At 46.4% G+C, this 22,687-nt stretch overlaps 1 protein-coding gene across 1 annotated transcript in view; it reads left to right on the top strand.

Moving 5' to 3' along the window:
• The window catches only part of SMYD2 (SET and MYND domain containing 2), a 29,693-nt gene that overhangs the window by 4,710 nt on the left and 2,296 nt on the right, over positions 1-22,687 (top strand). The window contains exons 2-10 of the mRNA XM_024751060.1: positions 4,487-4,597; positions 6,978-7,038; positions 7,806-7,930; positions 12,869-12,936; positions 15,607-15,709; positions 18,193-18,303; positions 18,986-19,106; positions 20,255-20,429; positions 22,474-22,582. Of these exons, the coding sequence (XP_024606828.1) occupies positions 4,502-4,597; positions 6,978-7,038; positions 7,806-7,930; positions 12,869-12,936; positions 15,607-15,709; positions 18,193-18,303; positions 18,986-19,106; positions 20,255-20,429; positions 22,474-22,582 (969 nt within the window). The 5' untranslated portion in view covers positions 4,487-4,501. The remainder of the gene's footprint in view (positions 1-4,486; positions 4,598-6,977; positions 7,039-7,805; positions 7,931-12,868; positions 12,937-15,606; positions 15,710-18,192; positions 18,304-18,985; positions 19,107-20,254; positions 20,430-22,473; positions 22,583-22,687) is intronic.

Genomic DNA, 22,687 nt, shown 5'->3' with positions numbered 1-22,687 from the left:
AAAAACGTGTAGGAATGAATGAGTGCATCCCAATCACTCTTTTATGGGAAGAGAAAACAAAGCAGATGTCCTTGTGATGGGGGCTCAGCAGTGTCTGTCATCTTGGTGTGAGATGGTCACTAAGCCCCTGATCCCCTCTTCATTCTTCCTCTCGCAGAGAATGGTAGTAGAGACCAGCAAGTCTGACATTTTCTTACTGTTCCACGTTTTAAGAAATCACCTACGCGTGCCGCTCCACATTTCAGGAAACCACGTGTGCGTGTGTACAAGTAGACATGGTGTAGATTGAAAGCCCCATGAGAACGAAAGAAACACCAAATGCGAGAGTTAGAAAAGGGGACATCACAATAAGAATCCGGTCTTCTTACGCAGGGAGGCAATATATCGTTTGCTCAGCAGAAAACTGGATGACATAACAGTCACTCTTTTCTTCCGGTGTTGGAAGTGCCGGTGTACTGTGAAACAATTTTGCAACGCTCTTTACGCATCTTTAAGCATTTTTGTCCATGTGCAAAAAGGAAAGTCATGCAGAGCTGTTATTACATTGGCTGAAAATGAACTAGAAGTTTAAAAACTGTACCAAAATATTCCCTATCTTACTTTTACGATAGTTAATTGTTCAAATTTATTGCACGAATAATCTGTGCTCAATATAGAAAAATCAGAAAGTAAAGACTGAAAGAAGAACAGAAAGAGTAGCCATACTTCATAATTTTATCCTTCCAGAGAAAATCACTAGTAACACTTTGGCATGTGTCTTTCTGAATCCTTCCTGTGCATTTATTTGTATATTACTTTCCTGGGAAATGGGATCCATTTGAGTTTGCATAAAATTTTATAAAGATTGCAATCAGGCAAGGAGGAACAGCTTGAATTTTGAAGAAAACTAGTAGAGAAAGTTTTGGGAAAACGGGCAAAAATGTTTTTTTTTTAAAGCATAAAGGGTTGCAAAATCAGTGAAACTGGCAGTACTAAAAAACCAGACAAAACACAAATAAAGCACTATTAATTGATAAGACTTATTATTCCTATCCATCAGGTTAGCTTAATTTTTTGTTTCAATTTTGTCCAATCTGATTGTTTATAATTTCTTATGGGCAAAATTGGGGCAGATTATATCAGGATATGCTCAGAACTTAGGGGCAGATTATATCAGGATATGCTCAGAACCTATCTGACATTTCTACTAGATGTTCTTCTCCCCCCAACAGTTTTTTTTTTTTTTAACAATTAAAACTGAAAAAAAAAAAAAAAAGAATTAAAACCGAGTAGTGCCATTGTGGCACATCTCTGTCATTTCCACCTTCTGACAGAAAGTGAAAACTTATTACCTAGTAAATTTCCCTTGATGAAACTTACATGATTCTGCGCATCCTTGGATTTACCCAGCTCTCTGATTTAACTGCTCTGTGTGGGGCTGTATCACATTCTAGGTGCTCTTACTTTTACCTTGTGTTCGGATATAGTCGTAAACTACCTGAAGTCAAAGACTCCATCTCCCACCTCTGCCTCTACGGTCAGTCGAGGGCTTATTGGATGAATGAAAGAACCAGTAAATGAACAATTACCAGCGTTTGTTGAGAGCGCAGTGTGTGCCAGGCGCTGGTCTGAATGCTTCTTGTGGGTTAGCTTATTTGCTGGATCCCCACAATGACCCTTTGTGGTTGGTTGCATGAATGCCTAATTATCCCATTTGAAGGTCCTGTATTTGTTGGTAGTCTTCAAGCTTTTGTGTCTGATTATCACTGTTGGAAAGCATAAAATCATAGACTCAGAATTCTGGACCTGCTAAATAACTTAGGGATCATGTTATTTACAGCCAAGGATATGGATGCAGAGGGATTAAGAGGCCTGCCTGGTGTCACATAGCTGCTTCGCTGCAGAGCGGGGGGTGAGAATGCAGGTCTCCCCGAGCCCCAAACCAGTGTCCTCTTACTTCACAGCACTCTGCTCGCCTCCAGACCGTGCCCTGGAGTTAGGTTCCCTTCCCTTTGAAGACATTAACATCAATACATGTCTACATTGTATGTTACTTTTTATTCACATTAATTTGACATTAATTCTATTAATAATATGTAAGTCATATTAAGAAATGTTAGTATTAAACTTATTTCTCCCAGGAGCTCATTGTTAAACACCAAAAGACACCACCTACAGTTCAGAAAACTAACATCTTCAAGGCCCTGCAGAGACCTTGTATTAGCGTTCCTGGGGTCATAGTGGACACGTGTGTGTTCCTAGTTGCCAGTTAGCCATCTGCCCCAGCTGGTGGTGCTCACTCCCCTTGGATATCCCAAGGCCAGGCTTGAAGCCCTCTTTGACTTTCCCTTTTTGCCTTGCATTTGGGGAGGGAGCTGGTTTGTCAGCTGGGAGCTAGACCCACCTGTTCCTACCACATTGCCTCATCACCGTGCTCTCATTTTAGGCTTTGGCTAAAAACAGATCCTCTTCTCCCTTGTGCATATCTTGTCATTTCTTTCTCCCCCTGTTCTTAGTTATATTTGGCATGGTGTTATTTAACTCTGCAGAACATCTTGGCACAGAACTTGAGCCAAGGGTCTGTGCCACGGGCTGCCTTAAATCATTGTGACATCGTGTCTTTCCTATATTTGGCATGGGGGAGGGGAGGGAGACATCTTCATTCATTCAGCAACTTTATTGAGTGCCTAGTAAACACCAGGCACTGTTCTAGGTTCTGGGGTAACAGGCGTACACAAAACAGGCTAATAACGTCCTTTATTTTAGTGGGAGCGGGAGGGAGACATAGTAAACCAAACTAATCAGTGTGTAATATGTCAGGTGGTGAGAGGTACTAAGAAGAAACATAAAAGCAAGGAAAGGGAGAGTGTTGGGGAGAGTGCTGGTCTTGACAGAGTATTCATGGCAGGTACCTTGAAAAGGGGCATCGGAGCAGAGACGCGGAGGAGGGAGGGAGCAAGGTGGATGTCTAGGGGAAGAGGCGTCTAGCCAGGAAATACCGCAAGTGCCAAAGATCTCCTGGCAGGAGCAAGCGTGGTCTGTTCAAGGAGCAGCAAGGAGACGTGGTGGCCAGCATGGAGTGAGGTGAGGGAGCATGGTGGTGGTGATGAGCTCAGAGTAATGGAAGCGGGGAAGGGGGGGCTCCTACCACGTGTAGCCTCACCGGTCATCTTTAAGTCTTGGCCTTTCGCTCTGAGGTGAGAAGTCATTAGAAGGTGCTAAGCTGAGAAAAGGCAGGATCTGAGTTGTGCTTTGCAGAATCAATTACTCTGGCTGGTGTCTGGAGCAGAGTTGGGTGGGGGCAGAAGCGGGCGTCCAGGTAGCCACGGGGCGAGGTGTCGGGTCTGCACACCCAGTAGAAAGGTGGGGGTGGTGGTGAGGCAAGAAGTAATCAAAGGCTAGCTGTATTCTGCAGGCAGACAGGATGGATTTGCCAGGGAGATTTATGTGGAGTGGAAGGGAGAGAAGAGAGGCAGCCAGGAGGACTCCAGGGTTCTGGCCTGAGCACCTGAACCATCAGACTTGCCATTTTCTGAGGCAGGAAAGACGGAGGGGAGAACACGATGATACCCAGTTCCGTTGCGACAAAGAGTGTCTGCAGACTCCCACTGAGTCCTCTCCCACAGCCTCTCAGCCCCATCACGCCACTGTGGTGGGCTTTTATTGGAGCCCGTGTGGTCCAGGCAGTTCCCAGTCACCCCACAGTAACCCTGTCACTGACGCCGGCATCATTCTTTATGCCCAGTGCTCAGAGCCTTCCTCCACGGTACCCACGTCCTCCTACTTCCTCAGCCTTCCCGTCTCATAGGGGGCATCTCCACCCTTCCAGGAGTGAGCACACACCCTTTACCCCCCAACCTGGGGCAGAAAGCTTCAAGACAAGTGATAGAAAGGAGAACAGTTTTCCTCTTTTATCAAATGACTCTTCAGGAAGTCTGTGTTCCTAAATATTCCCAAGAGTTGCCCTGGCCAGACTCTTAGAGGGCCCTTGATAAAGCCCTCATTTGTGTTTTGTTTTTATCACCTGTAAAAGGGTGCTGTGCTGTGTCTGTGTAGACACACACAGACTAGGTGCTGCGTGTGTCACTTCTTGGTTATTTGCTCTGAAGTGAGAACAGAGCCAGAACAGAACCGTAGGTAGCAGAGCCAAACCAATGGCTAATGCCAAAGTCACTCACCCCTGTGACTTGACAGCGACCACAGATAATGGAAAGGTGTGTGTGTTGTTTGGAATGATGAGGGGCACCAGATGCTTGGTGAAACAACACAAAGCAAATTTTCTCTTGCCAACAACCTTGGCCAGGCCTGAGTCAAGGTTATATAGCCACAACTATCTTAAAGGATGTTTTCATCTCTAGCTTTTGTGAGCATCATCGTGTTTTCCAAAAGGAAACATATTTCACTTGACCTTAGTAGGACTTACTGCATCCTCTCTTTTCGAACTTTATTGCAGTATATGTGTATATGTGTGTGTGTGTGTGTAATAATTGTTTTTTCACTTTCCCAGAGAGAAGATTGGCCCATGCACAAGCTGGAATGTTCTCCCATGGTTGTTTTGGGGGAAAACTGGAATCCCTCAGAGACTGTAAGGCTAACTGCACGGATTCTGGCCAAACAGGTGAGGAATTGGGATCACGTTCAAGTGTGTTTTATTTTTATTTTTCTTAAAGGTCAGAAAGATGAGTGAGTGACCCATGGTGATCATCTCTCGTTAAGTGTCCCGGGACCCCATTTCCGGTCACATCCATATGGATGGGGTTGGGAACAGTGCTGCACGTGTGAGCTGGTTTGTTTGACCTGTGCAGCTAGGATGTCGCTTACCCCAGGCCAGGACCGTAGCCACAGTTACTAAATTCTGAGCTTTTTATGAGACAGGTTTACATAGAAAAATACGGCCTTTCAGGGCATGAAAACCTGACTGACAATAATCAGAGCGTCCTAGGGAACCAGACCGGCCTTCGAAGCTTTGCACTGTTCCCGTCTTTCCCCAGACACAGAGTGAACTCTGCTCCCCCGACCCTCCGCCCCTGTCCTGTGCTGGGTCCTGTTCCTCTCCTTCTCGTTATTCGCCCTGCCTTGGGGTAGAACAGCCAGCATGGCATGTGCAAGGAGAGGAGAAAGAAAAGGAGCGGAAAAGTAGAAATCGAGGCAAGGGGAGAGGGGAGGAGGGTGGGGATGAAGACAGCCATCAGCGGTTTCCTCCAAAGATGAAGCCGGGGGGCTGGTGGTCCTGACCGCCAGTTTGCTCAGGCCTTATTGATTGCATGATGATAAGACACCTGACCTTGACAGGAGGGGCGGAGAATGCCGTAGGACTTGTCCTTGTGACACGATGAAATGGGCCGCACGGAGCTTAGAAGGTGTATGTCCACGGAGCTGCTTGCTAGTGATAAGCTGGGGGCAGGGCCTCTGTACTGTAACTCTTTTAAAGCTGAAATTTCATCTGCCTCTTCTTTCTGTCTTCCCCCACCCCACCTCCCTCTGTTAAAACTTTGGTTTTTCCTTCATCGAAACCAAATGTGATCCTGACCAGCTCATATCTGTCCCCAGACCAAGTCAGGCTCCTCGGCATCGCAGACAGGAGAACATTTCCGACCTCTGAAGTCATGCTTCTGTTATGTTCAGCCTGGGTCAGGTGCTTGCAGACATGCGCCTTCGCTGGCTCAGGGTTACCACAGGCATCAAGGCTGGCCTGTAGAGTGAGACCGAAAAATCAGAATGCTTTTTTGCTGGAGGAGGTTAACTTTTGGGTCCTTACTAAGCGTCATCTTTAAATATATGCCAAGTACTTGGTCGGAAGGAAAGGGTAGGAGAAAGAAAATGGTGTGACTGGGTGAAGTAAGCCATCCAATTTGATCCATAAGCATCTTGGGAGGATTGGGTGACCAGTCTGCTGGTTCCCCCCCAGCCCCACCGCCTGACGTTATTGAAAGTGTGGTGGTTAAGAATTCAGAAGGAGCCGGTGCCCTTTCTGAATGAAAAGTTTTCCCAGGCAAAATGACTTACTAATCTTATAGAAATGGATCCTGTGAATGGGAAGATTTCCGCTCTAAAAAAGAACTATTGATAATGTTTTGGCACCAGGAGGGTAGTCTGAAAGCTATGATGAGTTTATACCAGTTTCATTCAACTTTTATTATAATTACTACTATGACTAATAGTCTATTAAATGAAAAGTTACCTGGCCATCTTTTCATCCCTATAGGACTTGATGATTAAAAAACCAGACCATTTGTATTCTAGTCACTTGCAAAGGATTCGGGGAGACAGGCTACCCAACTGCCAAGGGGAAGCGTAGCATGCTAACTAGGGAGGTGAGAGCGCCCGGCTGGACCACCTGTATACCCAAGTTGAATAGCCCGATTACAAAGACACGGCCTTGGGCCAGCTCTTGAGCTCGGCGTTTGAACTCTTGTCAACACCAAGTTTATTCATGTTCTCAAAGCCTGGCGGGTTTACTATTGTCAGCTCCTCTTGGGGTGTCTAGAACAAAGCCAGCAACACGTTTTAAGTGAATCTGGGCTCACGGATACAACCGAAAGTGTTCTTTTTAAAACCTGGAATTTGAGATCATTTTAGCTTATGCTTAAAGAAAGTGTAAAATGGATGGGGGTTTGATTTTGTTCCTTTTTAGAAGGAGAAATAATAAATGGGATGGTTCATCTGTAGACTCGGTCCTTTTAAGTCAGGGACCTAAAAAGTTGTTTTCTAGCCACCGTTCTTTCCCATAACAAGCATTTTTGAGCCTACTGTGTGCATAGAATTATCAGGGTGTTAGGAACGTGGCAGGTGCTTTTAAAAGCTTTTCAGAAGAGTCCTTTGGATTTGGATGTTAGGCAAAAGCTCTCAGAGCCCAAATGGCAGACTCCTTGGCTAGCTCTCTTTACTTCATTCAGAACTATTGCCTTTTTCTTCATGTTGATGTACAAGTGAAAGCACTGTTTTTTTGCACTAGGTGTTGAAATCTGTGTCTGTGTGATTTCTTCCCCAATTACTAGAAAATCCACCCAGAGAGAACACCTTCAGAGAAATTGTTAGCCGTGAAGGAGTTTGAATCACGTAAGTCTCCCTGTGACTGGCTGAGGAGTTATCTTACCCACACATTATCTGTGAATTAGACGGGATTGAGGAAAGGAAGAGAGAGCTGGATTCTTAGTGGTGGTGGGGAAGCCGGATTCTTAGTGGTGGGGGGGATTTTACGATTACCAGTTTTTATTTTGACTTGTGTGCTGTTTTGAAAAATGAATGTAACTTTTTTTTTTCTGAGTTGCTAGGACCTGCTAGGAAATAATTAAGGGGAAGTAGGAACTTACAGGGTGAATTGTTAACATCCTACGCTATCTCCTGCTGGCTCTCCTGGCATGCTGAGTATTTTTTGGATCTTTGCTGAATTGCAGTCCTGTAAACAGCTGACGTCCTTACGGAAAGGCATTAAATCAGGGGCTGTCCACTTTCTCAATCATGACATAGACTCCAGGGCCAATCGGGGGGCCCTTGACTTGACCAAGCTAGTTATCGGTCATCGCCACTCATTCCTGACCTTGTTGCTAATGGTCAGTTGAAATTCCCTGTCCTGAGTGACTTCCAGTTGTCAGAGGAAGAGAAGAAAGAAATGGCACGCTTTTCTTGCCCTAGGGTTTAGCAGTTAGACCAAGTGAGGGGGAGGTGTATTTCCTGGGGGCCCCACGTAGTTTTTTCTCCCACTTCATGCCATTTACAGGATATAGCTAGACTCCAGAGTTTAACACACTTGAACATGATCCCAATAAAAGGATATAGCTAGAAATCCAGAGTTTTCTACCAGCTGAATGATGGTTTATCCACAGATCTGGATAAATTAGACAATGAGAAGAAAGGTTTGATTCAGAGTGACATTGCTGCTCTCCATCACTTTTACTCCAAGCACCTTGAGTTCCCTGACAACCATAGCCTGGTAGTTCTCTTCGCACAGGTAAGAATGCGAGCATCAAGTGACACTTAGTCTAACCTTTCCCTGCCTGAGTCCCTCCCCCCACCACATGGTCGGTGAAGATGAACGAAAGTAGAATGATGGCATCTACTTGGCAACATGGTGCTTGACCTATTGGGCCCTGTTTTGCATCGACTGGCTGGGTGTCCTTGAGCAGATCAGGGTCCTGTCTGTGCTGGCCCTCATTGATGGTGGCACATAGGAAATTCGCCCTACCTCTGCCTCTTGCTGCAGGAAGGGTTTATGAAAACAGAGGAGTTGCCAGTGCCCCAGTACCATGGCATACTGGAAGCTCTTTGAATAGAAAAGACCATTTGAGGTTCCTACATTAAATTTTACTCTTCTCTTAAACCTTCCCTTCTGACAGCAGTGGGCTTTTTTTTGGTTGGTTGTTTTTGTTTTGTTTTGTTTTTTCACTCCTACCAACACTGTATGGATAAATAGAGGCAAATACAGACGGCCCCAGGAAGGACAGTCACCAGAGAGAGGAGCCCAAGTGGGTCTACGTACAGGAAGTCTTTCCTGATGGTTGCTAAGAAATCCTATTTAGAGGAGCCTAGGTTTACCAAAATCAGATATGATAAAAAAAAAAAAAAAATTAAAGAGGCTTCTAGACAAGAGCAACTTAAAGGCGCTAAGGCTGGTTGCCAAACCAGCCATTTGGAAAGGCCGAGGCTCTGTTGGGCATGGCTAGGACACAAAAGACAGTGCAGCCGCCACCCTTTGGCTGAACACAGTCTGGCTGCATCAGTCTTCTGTTACTGTGAGGGTGGCTCTTCCTGGCGTGACTTACCAGATCGGATTTCTCTCCCTAACATACCCTTGCGTTTTCCCCTCCAAGCTGAACGTGTAGTTGAAGGTGACCTTCCCAGAAAGAGAGTTACTAGAATACTGCTCTGTGGGCACAAGTAGTTACATTTCCCTGCCAGAGCCTTCAGCGCCTAGATGGATAAAAGAGCTTGGTAGATACTTACACATTTTCATCTTAGGACCGAGTAAGCATCGCCTATATACCCCTTGACCCACTAATTCCATTTCTAGGGATCTAGCCTAAGGAAGTAGTCAGAGATTATGGACAGAAATTGACATGCAAATTGTTTATTGCGTGGTTCTTTTTAAAACCAAAAAAAAAAAAGAAAAGTGAGAAAAAGAAAAGGAGGTACATATTATAAATGGTCAGCAGTAGGAGTTTGGTAAATAAATTTTGTCTTAGCCTTACGATGGAAGGTTATGTAGCCTTTATAAATTACATTTCAAAGAATATCTGAAGATGTGAAAAACGTTGATGATAAAACATTAAGGGTAAGAGCAGGGGAATGTGTAATACGAAAATTTACTTACGTAAACAAAAAAGTTGAAATGGAAGTTCACTGTTGGTTATCTCCTGAATTGTGGAAAATTTGTGCTTTTTTGTTGGATGATTTTTCTGGATTTTCTACAATGAGCATGGATAACTTAAGAAAATACTAAAAAGAAGAAAAGATGAAAAGCACCCATAGTTCTCCCACTTTAAAAATTGCACATATCAAGAAAGAAGTGAGTCATCACCACTTCATTCACCTACTTCAACCCCTCCGTGAGAAACACTGTGAACAGTTTGATGAGTTCCTTGATAGACTTTATGTTTATGTGGATATATTTCTATCGTGTGACTGTCATAATCAGAAAAAAATGCTGTTCTCGGTAAAAGAAAAAATGGGTTCAAGTTATGAGTGTTAGAAAAACCTTCCTGATTTCATTGAGGAATTGACTTCTCTTACATTTTTTAAAAAGCTAGATACATGACTTCTTTTCTGGATTAGATGAGGCATGGTTCTGTGAGAAAGCAAGAGAGATGAAATAAATATGGGTATCTTTCCACTGCAAGCTGCGGAAAAAACAACTTTTTTTTTCCAACACAGTAATGCATGCTGATGGGACTTCTCAGTGTTGACATAGTAGATATGGGACCATAGTTACCAAAAATCAAGGCACTTGGTGTCACAAGCAGAAATGTTTGTGCTGAAAATGACTCAGAGTCCTTGAAATTTGGACTGACTCAGAAAATCCAGGAGATAGATACAGATATATATATATACACACATGCACACACACACATATATAACTATAGGTAATTAATTCCTTGAAAGACTTTATACTTATCAGATCATAATATCCACTCTGAGATCGTGTGTGTACACATAGGTGCACATACACGCACACATACATATCTTTTCTCCATATATAAATTTGAAAAGGGACATTCAGTACCCTCAAAGACAACTTTAAAGCAAAACTGAAAAGTGCTGTTCCAGCCCCATGCCGCCTTCTGGTCCTGCCGTTCAGCCCTCAGCTGCATGTCTGCTCTTCCAGCCTCTGAGCCCTTTCCTCTCTCTGGTTCATGGGAGGGTGTTGTGGGTTAGCTCGTGGCCCAGCAGCAGCTGGTAGCAGGAGGTGACTGCACTCCTTCGGCAGCGCTGAGGTGCATTTTAATCACCGGGAACATATGCATGGTTGGGAAATGTATTTTTGGTGTGCAGCCTACATCTAGTCTAAATGCTGATTATGAGAATAGCTTCAGTAAGGCACTTAACGCCTGACTTGACTTGGAAAAAAAAAAGGACGATGGCCCGTGCATCTTTCTTAACTGGCAAATTCACTTTTCTTCCCTAGGGATATTGCAGAAGGGAGGGAAAGCTAGCAGGCAAATTGCTATGCAAGCTGGCTTAAACACCATAACCGCCTCCCAGAAAGGAACAGTGATGACACTGGGGCTCACAGGAGCCATTCTTTGCAGTGAAGAAACACACTGTCTCCTCCACAGTGAGAGGAGGGCGGCAGAGGGAATAAAGCCGACCAGTGGTCGTGCAACGTTGAAGCCTGAAAGCATGTGGAGTCATAGACAGTCCAGCTGAGAACCTCGAAGGGGAAGAGATTACGAAGCAAAGGGGCAAGTCTCCTGCCTCGACCTCCCAAAGCTAGTCAAGAGCTGTCGGTCCCTAGATCAGTTGTAAAATTGCTAAATTCTCTCACTCATTCTTCCACTTCGCAGACGTTTGTTGTCATCCTGTGGGTACCAGCCACTGCTGAGGCATGTTAGTATCCAGTCTGAGGCTGGATATAGATCATTCAGTTCCTAGTATGGTGCAGGACGCATAGTTCATGCTCCAGTAAATTTTGTTGCATGAATGAAGGTGCTGATTTCCTCTTAACATAATGTTGGTTGATGGTCACTGATTAATGATAGTTGGCTAATGTCCTGATGACAGAATAGGTTAGAGTACCTGGAGCTGGCACAAAAAATAGTATGCTACGTCTTCTACATAAAAATGCCCAACACCTCAGGATTTCAAAAACTGTATATTGTTCTACTAGCCTACAGTCATCTCTTTTTATGTTGAAAATTGTAAATACTGATCGTAAATGTGTTGAATTGTAAAAACTGCAAGTCAAACCCATCAGAGCCTTTACTTCTCTATGTACCAAGATTTCCAAGCCTTTGACACCGGCCCTTCAATTTTAAGTAAAATTGCAACATTAAGAATCAGAGATCAGAACAGTTTTAGAAGCAGCATGGTACAGTGAAAAATACTTGTGTTTCTGATGGCTTTGCCATCAGAATGTCTAATTTGAATTTTGACTCCTGTTCTGCCACTTGCTACTTATATGGCCTTGAACAAGTCACTTAATCATTGACTTCCCTGAACCTCAGTTTTCCCATCTGTAAAATGGGTTATGCCAGAGTAGTAGTATGGATTTATGAGAGGGTAAATATGCAGCACCCAGCCCAGTGCCTAGCCCAGAGTGAGTGCTTGGTGGGTGCTAGTTTTAAAAAGCCCATCCATTGGCCTGAAAGGCGCCAACGTGGTGTGTCTGGTAGGAAGGAGCCTGGCTGCAGCTCACAGGGTAAAATCATTCAGCATGCAGGCTTCACAGACAACCTCATAGCTGTCAGGGAGAGCAGGGCTCTCAGCCTTTGCCCCTGGCTTTGGGTGAGTCACTGCCCCTCTCTGACCTTATTTTCATCATCTGAAAAGTAAAGCGACCGATTCCCCTTCCAGTTGTGAAGTTTTAGATCCAAATGAAAAATACCCACCGAATTAACCGTCTCCCAGGAGCCTGGGTGTTCCTGGAGAGCACAGATTTTGGCCCGTTCTTCCTTCTCTGCACAGTGCCCAACATATAAGGGTTCCTCGGTGGATGTCTGTGGAAAGAGTGAGTTTATGAAACAGTCTGAACTGGGGAAGTATAGTCCTTTTTTTCAGCTATGAGCTCTAAATTAGACTTCCAGGATGTTGAGAGCTGCCCTTGGTGATTTTCAATGTAATATTTCTTTTCAAAGATGAACAAGTGGCCAGTAGTTGATGTGGCTGAGGCATGAAGGAACATTCTCAGTCCCAAGTAGCTTCAGGGCCTTGGTCCCCCTGCCTCTCAAGGGGTTGGACAGCAGTTAGATTAGCTATGTAAAGGCTATTTGCCGCCTCACCTTATGAGCTAGGTACCAGGTTAAGTGACTCCTTTTTTTAATGGAGGAAAACCGAGGGCAGAGGAACACGGTGATGGGCTTAAGATCCCACACCAGGTCTGTGGCATAATTAGGATCAGAGTGCAGATGTCCTGACTCCCATGCAGATCTGCAGACTTCAGTCCTTGGAGCCTTAGTGGTTCGTTGTGCTCTTGGGCTACCATGGGCAGGTGGGCTAGACTAAGGGTGCATCAGCCCTGACAGTTCTGTTTCTATTTGTTTACACATGAGACTGATCTGTAAGCTGTGTTTAAACATAAGATATCTTGGCCAAAAGAAAGGTTTTCAAATCACTAAACCAAACATCTTCCTAGTTAATTTGTTAAAGGTTAAAATTAAAGAAATGATTTCTATCCAGAGAGAAGCTTTAGCTCATTTTTTTTTTCTTTCTCTCTCCCCCTCCTTTCTCACTACAGGTTAACTGTAATGGCTTCACAATTGAAGATGAAGAACTTTCTCATTTGGGATCAGCAGTATTTCCTGAGTAGGCTGAGTGTGACTTCATTTTTTTTCTTTTTACTTATTTATCACTAATTTGAACTTTTTTTTGATTTTTAAATAACCTCCCTAACTGCATGTGGCACACATGAAACTCCAAGTGAATTAAGTCCCCTTTTTAATTATGCCAGATTTCAAAATATTTCCCCTGCATTTAAGGATCTGAAGGTAGTAGTTAAGACAACAGTTGCTTGGTAAGTCCTGCTAGGTAGAGAGTTGTTATTCAAGAATGTTTTAGAGTGTGCATAGAAGGAACAGCCCAGGCCCTGCTGAGAAATTTGCTTTTTGCATATCTGTGTTTCTGGGAATCTTTGGGTTTCTTCCACTCAAAGGAAAACATTAATTGCCAAGAATTGGCTGTAGACTTACGTAGAGACTGTGTAAGCTTCTTGTTCATCTGTCCTTTTTGAAAAATACCAGTATAGAAACAGCACATCTTAGAGGGAGAATATGCTAAAGTAGTGAACTAGGGAAAAATTTCAAAGAACGATAGGATTTTTCTTTATGTTAGGAATACTCAGGTAATTCAAGAAAGGCCAGCCAGTTGAGCAGCGGAGATCATTATAGCTCTGATTGTAATGGACTGCCAAGCATGGCTTTGCCGTTATCTATTTGATGGACAGGATGGTCTCCAAATGCGTCAGTCCCCTGACATCAAGCCCTGGCTTCACAGATGGAGCAAAGGAGCCCTTCCTGCATCCCCTGTCTTGAGTTCCTCCACACTGTAGATTAGTTTCATCTAAAGTGATGTTGCTTAATAGAAACTACAGGAGCCCCTGCCTCTAGGTTGGAGCAATTGCAGGAAACCCTTAACACCCATGCTTTGGCCGTGGATGGCACGTGAGCCCTACATGTCTGTCTGTTGCTGCCCAGCTCTGTGCATCGTACGGATCTGAAAGACAGAAAAATCTGTTCAGGTCCATGTCCCCTGATCAGCTGTCACAGGCTTTCTTGAACCAGAGAAACAAAAAGTTTATTCCCGTAGTACTGTTTCTGTGGCCAAAATGGTGTCATCTACAGTTTGAATTCTGATGGTGAGGAGAGAAGTGGTTTGGGGAAAGGTTCTTTGGGACCTTTGCCTTTGGGAAAAGGAAGGAGAAAAAGAAGAGAAAGGTGATTAGACCCTCTTTAGAAGGCTCATCTTGACATCTTCAGCCCTGAAATGAGCTCTGGAATGTCTGCTCTTGGTATGTGAAAGATGGAAAGCAAGGCTAAGGGTGGTGTTGCTTGAGGTTTCACCCTGTCCAGCAGTTGCCAAGAGAACGGTGGTACCAAGAGCATGAGCTGTGATAGGTGTCCTGCCTTCGGGCAGCTCCCCCGCCTTCATGAGAAAGATGGCCAGGAGTCTGTCTTGAAATGAGTTACTTAATACTTTTGCAAAATGGTTCTACAAACCTGCTCTTCCACTAAGAACAACCTCTGGTGCCTTTCTTTATCAGATTTCCTAGGGCCTGATTCCCTGTGCATGACTTGCTGGGAAGCAGGGTGGAGGTGACCCTCCCCACGGACAAGACAGGGAAGCCACCGCATGGCCCTGCCCATGGCAGCCACCCCCTTCACCCAGACCTCTAGCAGCCGCTCCCCTGGTACAGGACGATCCGGGGGCAGCTCCTCTGCATCAGGCTCTCCAGCCCCCTTGCTTTTTTGTGTTCATGGAGCGAACAGGAGAAGGGGTTTTGGTCACTGAGGGTCAGGCGAGTCACACCGGCCACCAGAGCCATGATGCACCGGGATGTGAGTGCCCATCTGAGCCCCAGTTTGGATCCAGGCAGTTTTAATTGGAGGGAAAAATTCCCTTTGGCAGAAATCATATCAGCATTGTGATTTCCAAGGCAGCATTTTCAGAGATCAAGCACTTTTCCCCTGTAGTTTAGAAATTTCTGTTCTCAGAACTTTGACCTTGATATAATCAGAAAGCTCAAAGCCCTCACATAGGCGACTCTCTGTCCTCGCCGTCCCTGTAAAGCAGACCGCAAGCAGCCGGAGCAGCAATGTCCCAATTTTCCAGATGAGGAAATTGAGGTGCAGAGCCTCAGACGGGCTCCTCCAGGTCTCTCAGGGAATCACACACCCTCACTCATGAAGCCGGCATCTCCTGCGGTGCCGATTTCTCAGCATCTGAAGACAGCATGTTAGAAATCGTCCTCTGATATAAAAAGCTGCTTGGCAGTGACAGCCCATTTGTCTTGTACGGTGTCCAGTGGAGGAGCTGCTCACTGTAGGTGTTGAGTTTTGAGTCCTGCATGTAACAGGAAGGAATTTGTTGTTGTTGCTGTCTTTATCGTTGTTTGGGGGGGGTGGTTTGGTTTTGTTTTTGGCTTAGAAATCACGGTTCTGAATTGCAGGTTTCACTTATTCAGTACTGTTCAATTTTTTTTTTTTTTCCGGGGCACAAACCCGTGTCCCCTGCATCGGCATGCGGACTCTCAACCACTGCGCCACCAGGGAAGCCCAGTACTGTTCAAATTTAAGATGTTAGATATTGTCATAAATGCATGCACAACAACCTCTTAGACTCTGATGGCCAGCTGTTAGATTTTTTTTAATGTCCTACAAAGATCCAGTTTCTGTGACTTAGCAAGTAAGTGGTCAAGGAGTTACCTGAACAGTCTGTCTGCCTTCCTGAGAACATTGGGTTTTCTCTTCTCATTGACAGTGTTGCACTGATGAATCATAGCTGTTGCCCCAATGTCATTGTGACCTACAAGGGGACCCTGGCAGAAGTCAGAGCTGTACAGGAAATCCACCCTGGAGAGGAGGTGAGTGCGTGGCTGAGGGCAGCCGTGTGGTGGGTACCATCCTCAGTCCCTCCAGGGTTCAGGGTCAGACCTGCGGCTTGATCCAAACTTTCAGCTTCCATTTGGCGCTCGCCATGTCCATCTGTGGCCAAAAAAAGAAACCAGGGAAGAATAGATTCGAGTAAGGTTCCTCACAGAGATTTATAGAAAAATGAGACTGCCAAAATGAGCAAAATGCAATCTTAGAGTCTGTGTATTCCCATTTCCAAATAATTGGGTTTGAGTTTTTTTGTTTTTGTTTTTTTTTTTTGCGGTACACGGGCCTCTCACTGTTGTGGCCTCTCCTGTTGCAAAGCACAGGCTCCGGACGCGCAGGCCCAGTGACCATGGCTCACGGGCCCAGCCGCTCCGCGGCATGTGGGATCTTCCCGGACCGGGGCACGAACCCGCGTCCCCTGCGTTGGCAGGCGGACTCCCAACCACTGCGCCACCAGGGAAGCCCTTGAGTTTATTTTTGATTCATGAATTTTGGCCTGTTCCCCCGAGGCCCGCAAAGAGAAAAGCAACCCAGCAATAGCTAACAAGTTACAACTCCAAGTGACATCAACGGTTCAAGTCATATCAGTTCCACATCTGAACATGGGAGGGTTCACTTTCTAGGAATGGAATGCAGATGGCCAGGTGTACACACTTGATGGGACAGGTAGAGGCAGTCTGTGGCCAAGGGCCACCATTAGCTTCCCTCCCTAACTTAGGGATATGGAGTGAATCTGGTCAGCGATTCCCTTCTCCTTTCCTGTGCTGTGGGTCCATGACTACCCTGTCAGGTGCGTTGAGAACGCTGGCCAGGCCTTGCCAGATGTATGCTATACTTTCTTAAAGTAAATCCTAATATCTCTAGCAAGACACATGACTTTTTAGGGAATGTAATCACCTACTTTAGATACATTTCAGTTTAAATAATCTCTAATGCTATTTTTTAAGTTGCATGTCTGGATATTTAGAATTCTTTAAATATCATGATTAGTGTATGAAATGATATGGGCCTCCGTTTCTCTGGACCTTGTTAACTAACCCACAGCTAAACTGGGAGCCCCACGCCCCAGGTACAAATCAGACTTTTCACCCTTTGTGGAATTCGTCCTGAGGAAGGCATCTTGTTTTGAGTCAGGGTGTCTTGGTTTCCGAATGTCTTGTGGAGGCTGCCCGGTGCCTCTTTTGTTAAAACAGCCGATTGCAGCCAGTAGGAACCCAAGTCACCAGGACCGGTGCTTGGGGCTGCCTGGAGCAGTTTGTCACCTGGACTGGCTGTGTCTGGGCCGCGAGCGGCCTTTGTCGCCATCTTCTGGGCCCTTCTGTCTGTTGCACCATGTGCCCATCAGTCATTTCAAAGAGATGAGGCAGGCTCTGGCCACTGGGGCAGGGCGAGGCTCTCTCCTGTTGTTTTGCCCTCCTGCTGTCACAAATCAGAAATGCAATCTCCTCCTTTTGGGCAAGTCACTGTTTTGGGGGTTACCTGCCCTACAAAGGGGAAAAAGCCAGTCCCTGGGGTGTCAGACGAGCCACAGGGTCTCTGTTACTGCCTGTTGCACTGGGGAGAGCTCAGGGCACCTGCAAGCACCTAGCCTGTGTGGGTCCCCCACCCTTGCCTGCCTGCCAGTGCCCGAGGTTACTGGCACAGTGACGGCTTTGGGACATCCATCTGTTCAGTCAGACGTTTGCCTGATGGTGTGGGATGAGCAGCGAGTGCCATCCCAGTGAGTAGATAATGGACAGTTAAATGCCGGCCTCCTCCATATGCTGCAAGTCTCAGTTATAGAGCCCGTTAGAAAAAAGCAAGGACGGGAGAACTTGAGGAGCCCAAAGGTATGACTTTTCCAAGTTCTCTGGCCCGGCTGGGTAAGGCAGCAGCTTGCTGGTGGCCTAGGAGCTGCATCCTCCCTGTGCTGACCTGTCCCGGCCTGCTGAGCCGAGCTTCCTGGTCCATTGCCAGCTGATGGCAGGATAAAGGGACACACACCGTGTGTGTGTTCATGTTCCCCCTGCACCCACCCAGCAGTGCATCTAGGCCGTCCCGGGTTGTGAGATCAAAGAGGCTAAACAAAGACCAGGAAGAGATAGTGCAGGGCCAATCCCAAGGATGAGTAGGCTCTTTGCCCATCGTGGCCTTTGCTTCTATACAAAAGACAGGGGCATCTACTGCTGGGCCAGATTCACAGCTTGCTCTCTGGGGAGGAAGGAAGCGGGATGCTCTCAACCTTCCAAATTACCGTTTTAGGGATTCCTTGATTCTGTAGGTGGGTAGAGAAGCCCTTTCTCTTCACCACCACTAGCGGGTGCTCGGTTTGAGGAATTCAGTGTGTTAAGGTAAAAGACTGTATCCTGAGCTCTGGCCCTCCTGTCCCTGCAAGGTCACCATCAGGAATGTTTGCAGAGCGACAGGCAGGATGAGGCGTGAGTTGGCCTGTAGCAATCTGCAGCATCAACGTTTTGGACCCCCTTAGGTTTTTACCAGCTACATTGACCTCCTGTACCCAACAGAAGATAGGAATGACCGGTTAAGAGATTCTTATTTCTTCACCTGTGAGTGCCAGGAGTGCACCACCAAAGACAAGGTAAACTCCCCGACCCGGCACAAGTGCTGACTGTGCTCTCTCTCTCAGGGCCTCTGTGCCAAGCGAGCGCCCCTGTCTGACTTGGGGCGTCTCCTCCTGTCGTATTTTTGAGGCTTTAAACCGCCTTACTAGCATAGCCCGGGGGAATCCAGTTAGACCAGATCTTTGTTCAAACCTTATTCTCGCAGCTGATTAAAACATTTCCATCACATTGTTCAGATAAGAGAAGGATTTGCCAAATTGCTATGTCTTGAAAAGAAATGGCTGCTCAAAAGAGAGGGAAGGGAAAAAGCACATGAGAAACATTTTCAAGCTTTCCCACCTATTCACCAGAATCTGAAGAATTTTCTCTGGCATTGCGTGAATTATTTTGTCAATGCCACCCCTCCTTATTCTATTCTCTTGATTTCACAGATGTCTGAACACACACATCTGCCCACAGCAAACATATTCTCCGTGTCTTGCCTCTATAAGGAGGGTCTAGAAAATTAATATTTTTGTTTTCTTTGTAAAAAAGTAATGAGTATTGAACTTCTCTTAGATCCCCTGCCTGATTCCCTTTCATTCTTTTGCAACTTTAGAATGGGTAGGCCTCTACCTCTGCATGGGAAAACGTGCTATTGGAGAGGTCTCCCCATCAGTATGGTTTCCGTGGGAAGTAACCTGTGGACATTTTCCTCAGGATAAGGCCAAGGTGGAAATCCGGAAGCTCAATGATCCCCCAAAGGCAGAAGCCATCCGTGACATGGTCAGATATGCACGCAATGTCATTGAGGAGTTCCGGCGGGCCAAGCACTACAAATATATCCTTTACAACCAGCCCTCCCTTACAGGGGGTGTTGGGGAGTTTGGGCACGGGGAACGGGGGGAGAATGGGTTTCAGATTCTGAATATTGGAGGAAGGATGTGTCCTGGTAAATGTTTAAAGACTTACTCGCCATCCATCACTTGGAGTCAACTACATCAGCACTTCATGATGTTGACCTTATCTGTTTCTCTTCTTTGACTAGTTTGCTCAGGAGCGCACCCTTGTGGAAGACTTTTATTGTCTAAAACTGCAGAACTGTTCCTTGAAGACCCTCACTGACTGGGTATCTTCCTTTGGGCAAGGCACCTCACCAAGGGTTTTGCTGTGTAACAGATGGAAACAGGCTCATAGATAGCAAGTAATTTGCCCAAGGGACACAGTTCACCAGGGCAGAGCCAGGTTTTGCCCCAGGTCTGCTAGCACAATCCATTTTTTTTTTTTTTTTGCGGTATGTGGGCCTCTCACTGCTGTGGCCTCTCCCGTTGCGGAGCACAGGCTCTGGACGCACAGGCTCAGTGGCCATGGCTCACGGGCCCAGCCGCTCTGCGGCATGTGGGATCTTCCCGGACTGGGGCACGAACCCGTGTCCCCTGCATCGGCAGGCGGACTCTCAACCACTGCGCCACCATGGAAGCCCACAATCCATATTCTTAACTGCTGTGGTATAGCATTTTCTTGGGTGTTGAAAAGGCATTAGATTCGTACTGAAGAAAGAAAGAAAACCAGTGACAGGAAATTGGAGAAAGACACATTTTTTTCTGAGTGTAAAAAAGAACGTTCCCATGGTGGGGACTTTTTCCTTAAGAACTTTAGCAAAAATTCTCAGCTTGGGTGAGGATTTAAATTTAACTAGAAAATTGAAGATTTTTGATTCTAATCAATATTGTTTACAGCTGAAAGGAGGCTCTGTTCCCTGTGGCTAAAATTCTTTGTGTTTTAACAGCTGAGGTCTCCAGTTTCTCCTAGTCTTTTTCTTCCAGAAAAATATGACTCCTTTCACTTTTGCCGGGCTTTCTGTAATTTACGTTTTCGGAGGGTGAAGCTAGAGGTGGAGTGAACAAAATAGCAACTCCTTGCCCCCGGGGCCTTGGGAAGCCGCCTAGCTCATCTGCCAGGCCTGTCCTTTCCTTGACTCTAGAGCACCCCCTAGTGAGCTGCTGGAGATCTGCGAGCTCAGCCAGGAGAAGATGAGCTGTGTGTTTGAGGACAGTAACGTGTACATGCTACACATGATGTACCAGGCCATGGGCGTCTGCTTGTACATGCAGGACTGGGAGGGAGCCCTGCGGTACGGACAGAAAATCATCCAGCCCTACAGGTGATTGCAGTGGCGCTTCCCATCATCTTAGCACAGAATGGAAGTGGGTGATTTAGAATGGTCCCTTGGCTCTTCTGTCTTGACGCTATCATGTTGGAGCATGCCAGGAGCAGTTTTCTGTCCTCTGTACACATCTGGAGGTGCAGGCACAGGGTGCTTCCGCTGGGCCCGGCCTGTGCCCTCCACCACCCGGAAGAGGCACCCCGGGAGGCAGACTGAGGTGACGCAGCGGGTGCTGGGGCAGGATCCCTCCCAGGACCCATCCAGGGTACTCCGTCCACAGTAGTTAATTCAGACCAGTATTTAAAAGCCACCGGTTTGTTTCGTTCCCCTCCCATGCCTTCCAAGTTAAATGGCACTTAGTAATCCATTAGTGGTTTTCTATCCCCTTCTTTTGCTTTTTTCAGGGTGCAGCATCAGTTTTGCAAATGGGGAAACTCTGGGACTGGTGTGTTGTCTGTGGTTATTTAATATCTTCCCCTAGATTTGAATAAAATAAGTTGGATTTTAACTTGTAGTGATAATGAATGTTAACCATGGGCAAGTTTCCATGTTGAGAGGGTTAGTAAACCTTCAAGTGGGTGACAGAAGGAGGTTCTGAGTAGCCGCTTCAGGGCCTGGCTGGCCTAGATCAGATCACTGGGGCGTCTGTTAAACACATTTACATTATGCATTTACAGGGTCCTCTCCAAGACCAAGTGGATCAGAATCTCTGGGTATTGGACTTGAAATCTCTGTGTTCCAGAAGCACCCTGAGGGCTTTTGAGAAGCACTCAGTACTTCTTCAAGTTCTAAGATTGGGGACTGTAAAGTTTATGTCCAGTCTGAATTTCCACTGCCCAGTCGGCCCTCCACTTACCTCACAGTGCCCTGATTAGCCAGCAGGGGGAGCCCATGGGGGAAGCCAGCTCCTAAAATCTGCTCCTGGAAACAGAATTTGATACTTTAGGGATAATCTCAAAGCCCGTCCTTCTTCCTGAGGTGGGTGAGGAAGTCCTCTGGGCCATGTGCACTTCCCTCTGTAGATCTGTAGGGAGAGAGACAGAGAATGAGAGTGAATGTTGGCTTTGTGCTTGTTCTCCCAGCAGGGCTTGCTGTGCTGGACCCTCTGTTAGCTTAGGGAGCTCTTCCGGGGGGCCCAGCCCTGGCCTTCTCTTGGTTGCTGGCTCTAGGGATCTCTCTGGGCAGCGAGCTGCCCGCTGCCTAGGAATACAGCTAGAATGTGTCTCTTTTGGATGGACTTTGAGGATAGAGCAGGTAGAACAGACCAGCCTGTAAATAAACACCTTGAACACACACACGTGTGTACACACACACACACACACACACACACACACACACACACACACACACACACACACACACACACACACACACACACACACACACACACACACACACACACACCCCAGCTGCCTCCTGGTCTCTGTTCCTAGGGAGATGGCTCCTTCCTAGGCAGGCCCCATCAGTCAGCCTTCAGTTAAAACCAGCGAGAATACCTGCTGTCTACAAAGCCTTCTGCTGGGCAATAGAGAAGGAATATCTAGAAGAAGTAGGAGGTGTGTACCCGACTTCAGAGAGTTTATAATTTTGCCAAACCAACTGATATCATAGAGTGTGACAGAAAGCCGAGGTCTTGAGACATTGGTATGTTTCTGTCTTTAAGTATACTGTCTTTTTAATATGAGGGGATAGGCCTGTTGTCCTCATAAAGAGGGAATTTTCCCAATGCCCTGTGATGTGTGCACCTAAAAGACAAAAATCTGGGGCTGGACTCAATGTTGTGTTTATACATGTTTTTCTATAGGATCTCCCCTGTAGTTTTTCAGAAACACACAAACTGCATAAAATGAAGCGCATCCACGATGGGTAGACAGGGTTGAACCATCCATGCCCTCCACGCAGCACCTGCCGGGGTCTGGAGGAGCCTGGCTGCCGTGGAGAGTGTGGCCATCAGCTGGGCGACCACAGCTCAACTGCACCCGGCCTGTGGGCTCTCGGCAGCCGTTGACAAGGTGGCCTGTTGTCTCTTCTCTCCTTCCAGTAAGCACTATCCTCTGTACTCCCTCAACGTGGCCTCCATGTGGCTGAAGCTGGGAAGATTGTACATGGGCCTGGAGAACAAAGCTGCTGGGGAGAGAGCTCTGAAGAAGGTATGTGTGTGATGTGAGGTCAGGAGGCCCAGCGCCTGACGGACTCCTCACACTTCCCTTCCTGCAGGACTCAGGTGACTGACGGAGTCGTGGAGAAAGACTAGC

This window comes from Neophocaena asiaeorientalis, unplaced genomic scaffold (assembly GCF_003031525.2).
Source record: "Neophocaena asiaeorientalis asiaeorientalis breed wild unplaced genomic scaffold, Neophocaena_asiaeorientalis_V1.1 scaffold67, whole genome shotgun sequence".
Lineage (NCBI taxonomy): Eukaryota > Metazoa > Chordata > Mammalia > Artiodactyla > Phocoenidae > Neophocaena > Neophocaena asiaeorientalis.
The sequence above is the reverse complement of the archived record's forward strand: the minus strand, read 5'-3'. Positions and strand labels throughout refer to the sequence as shown.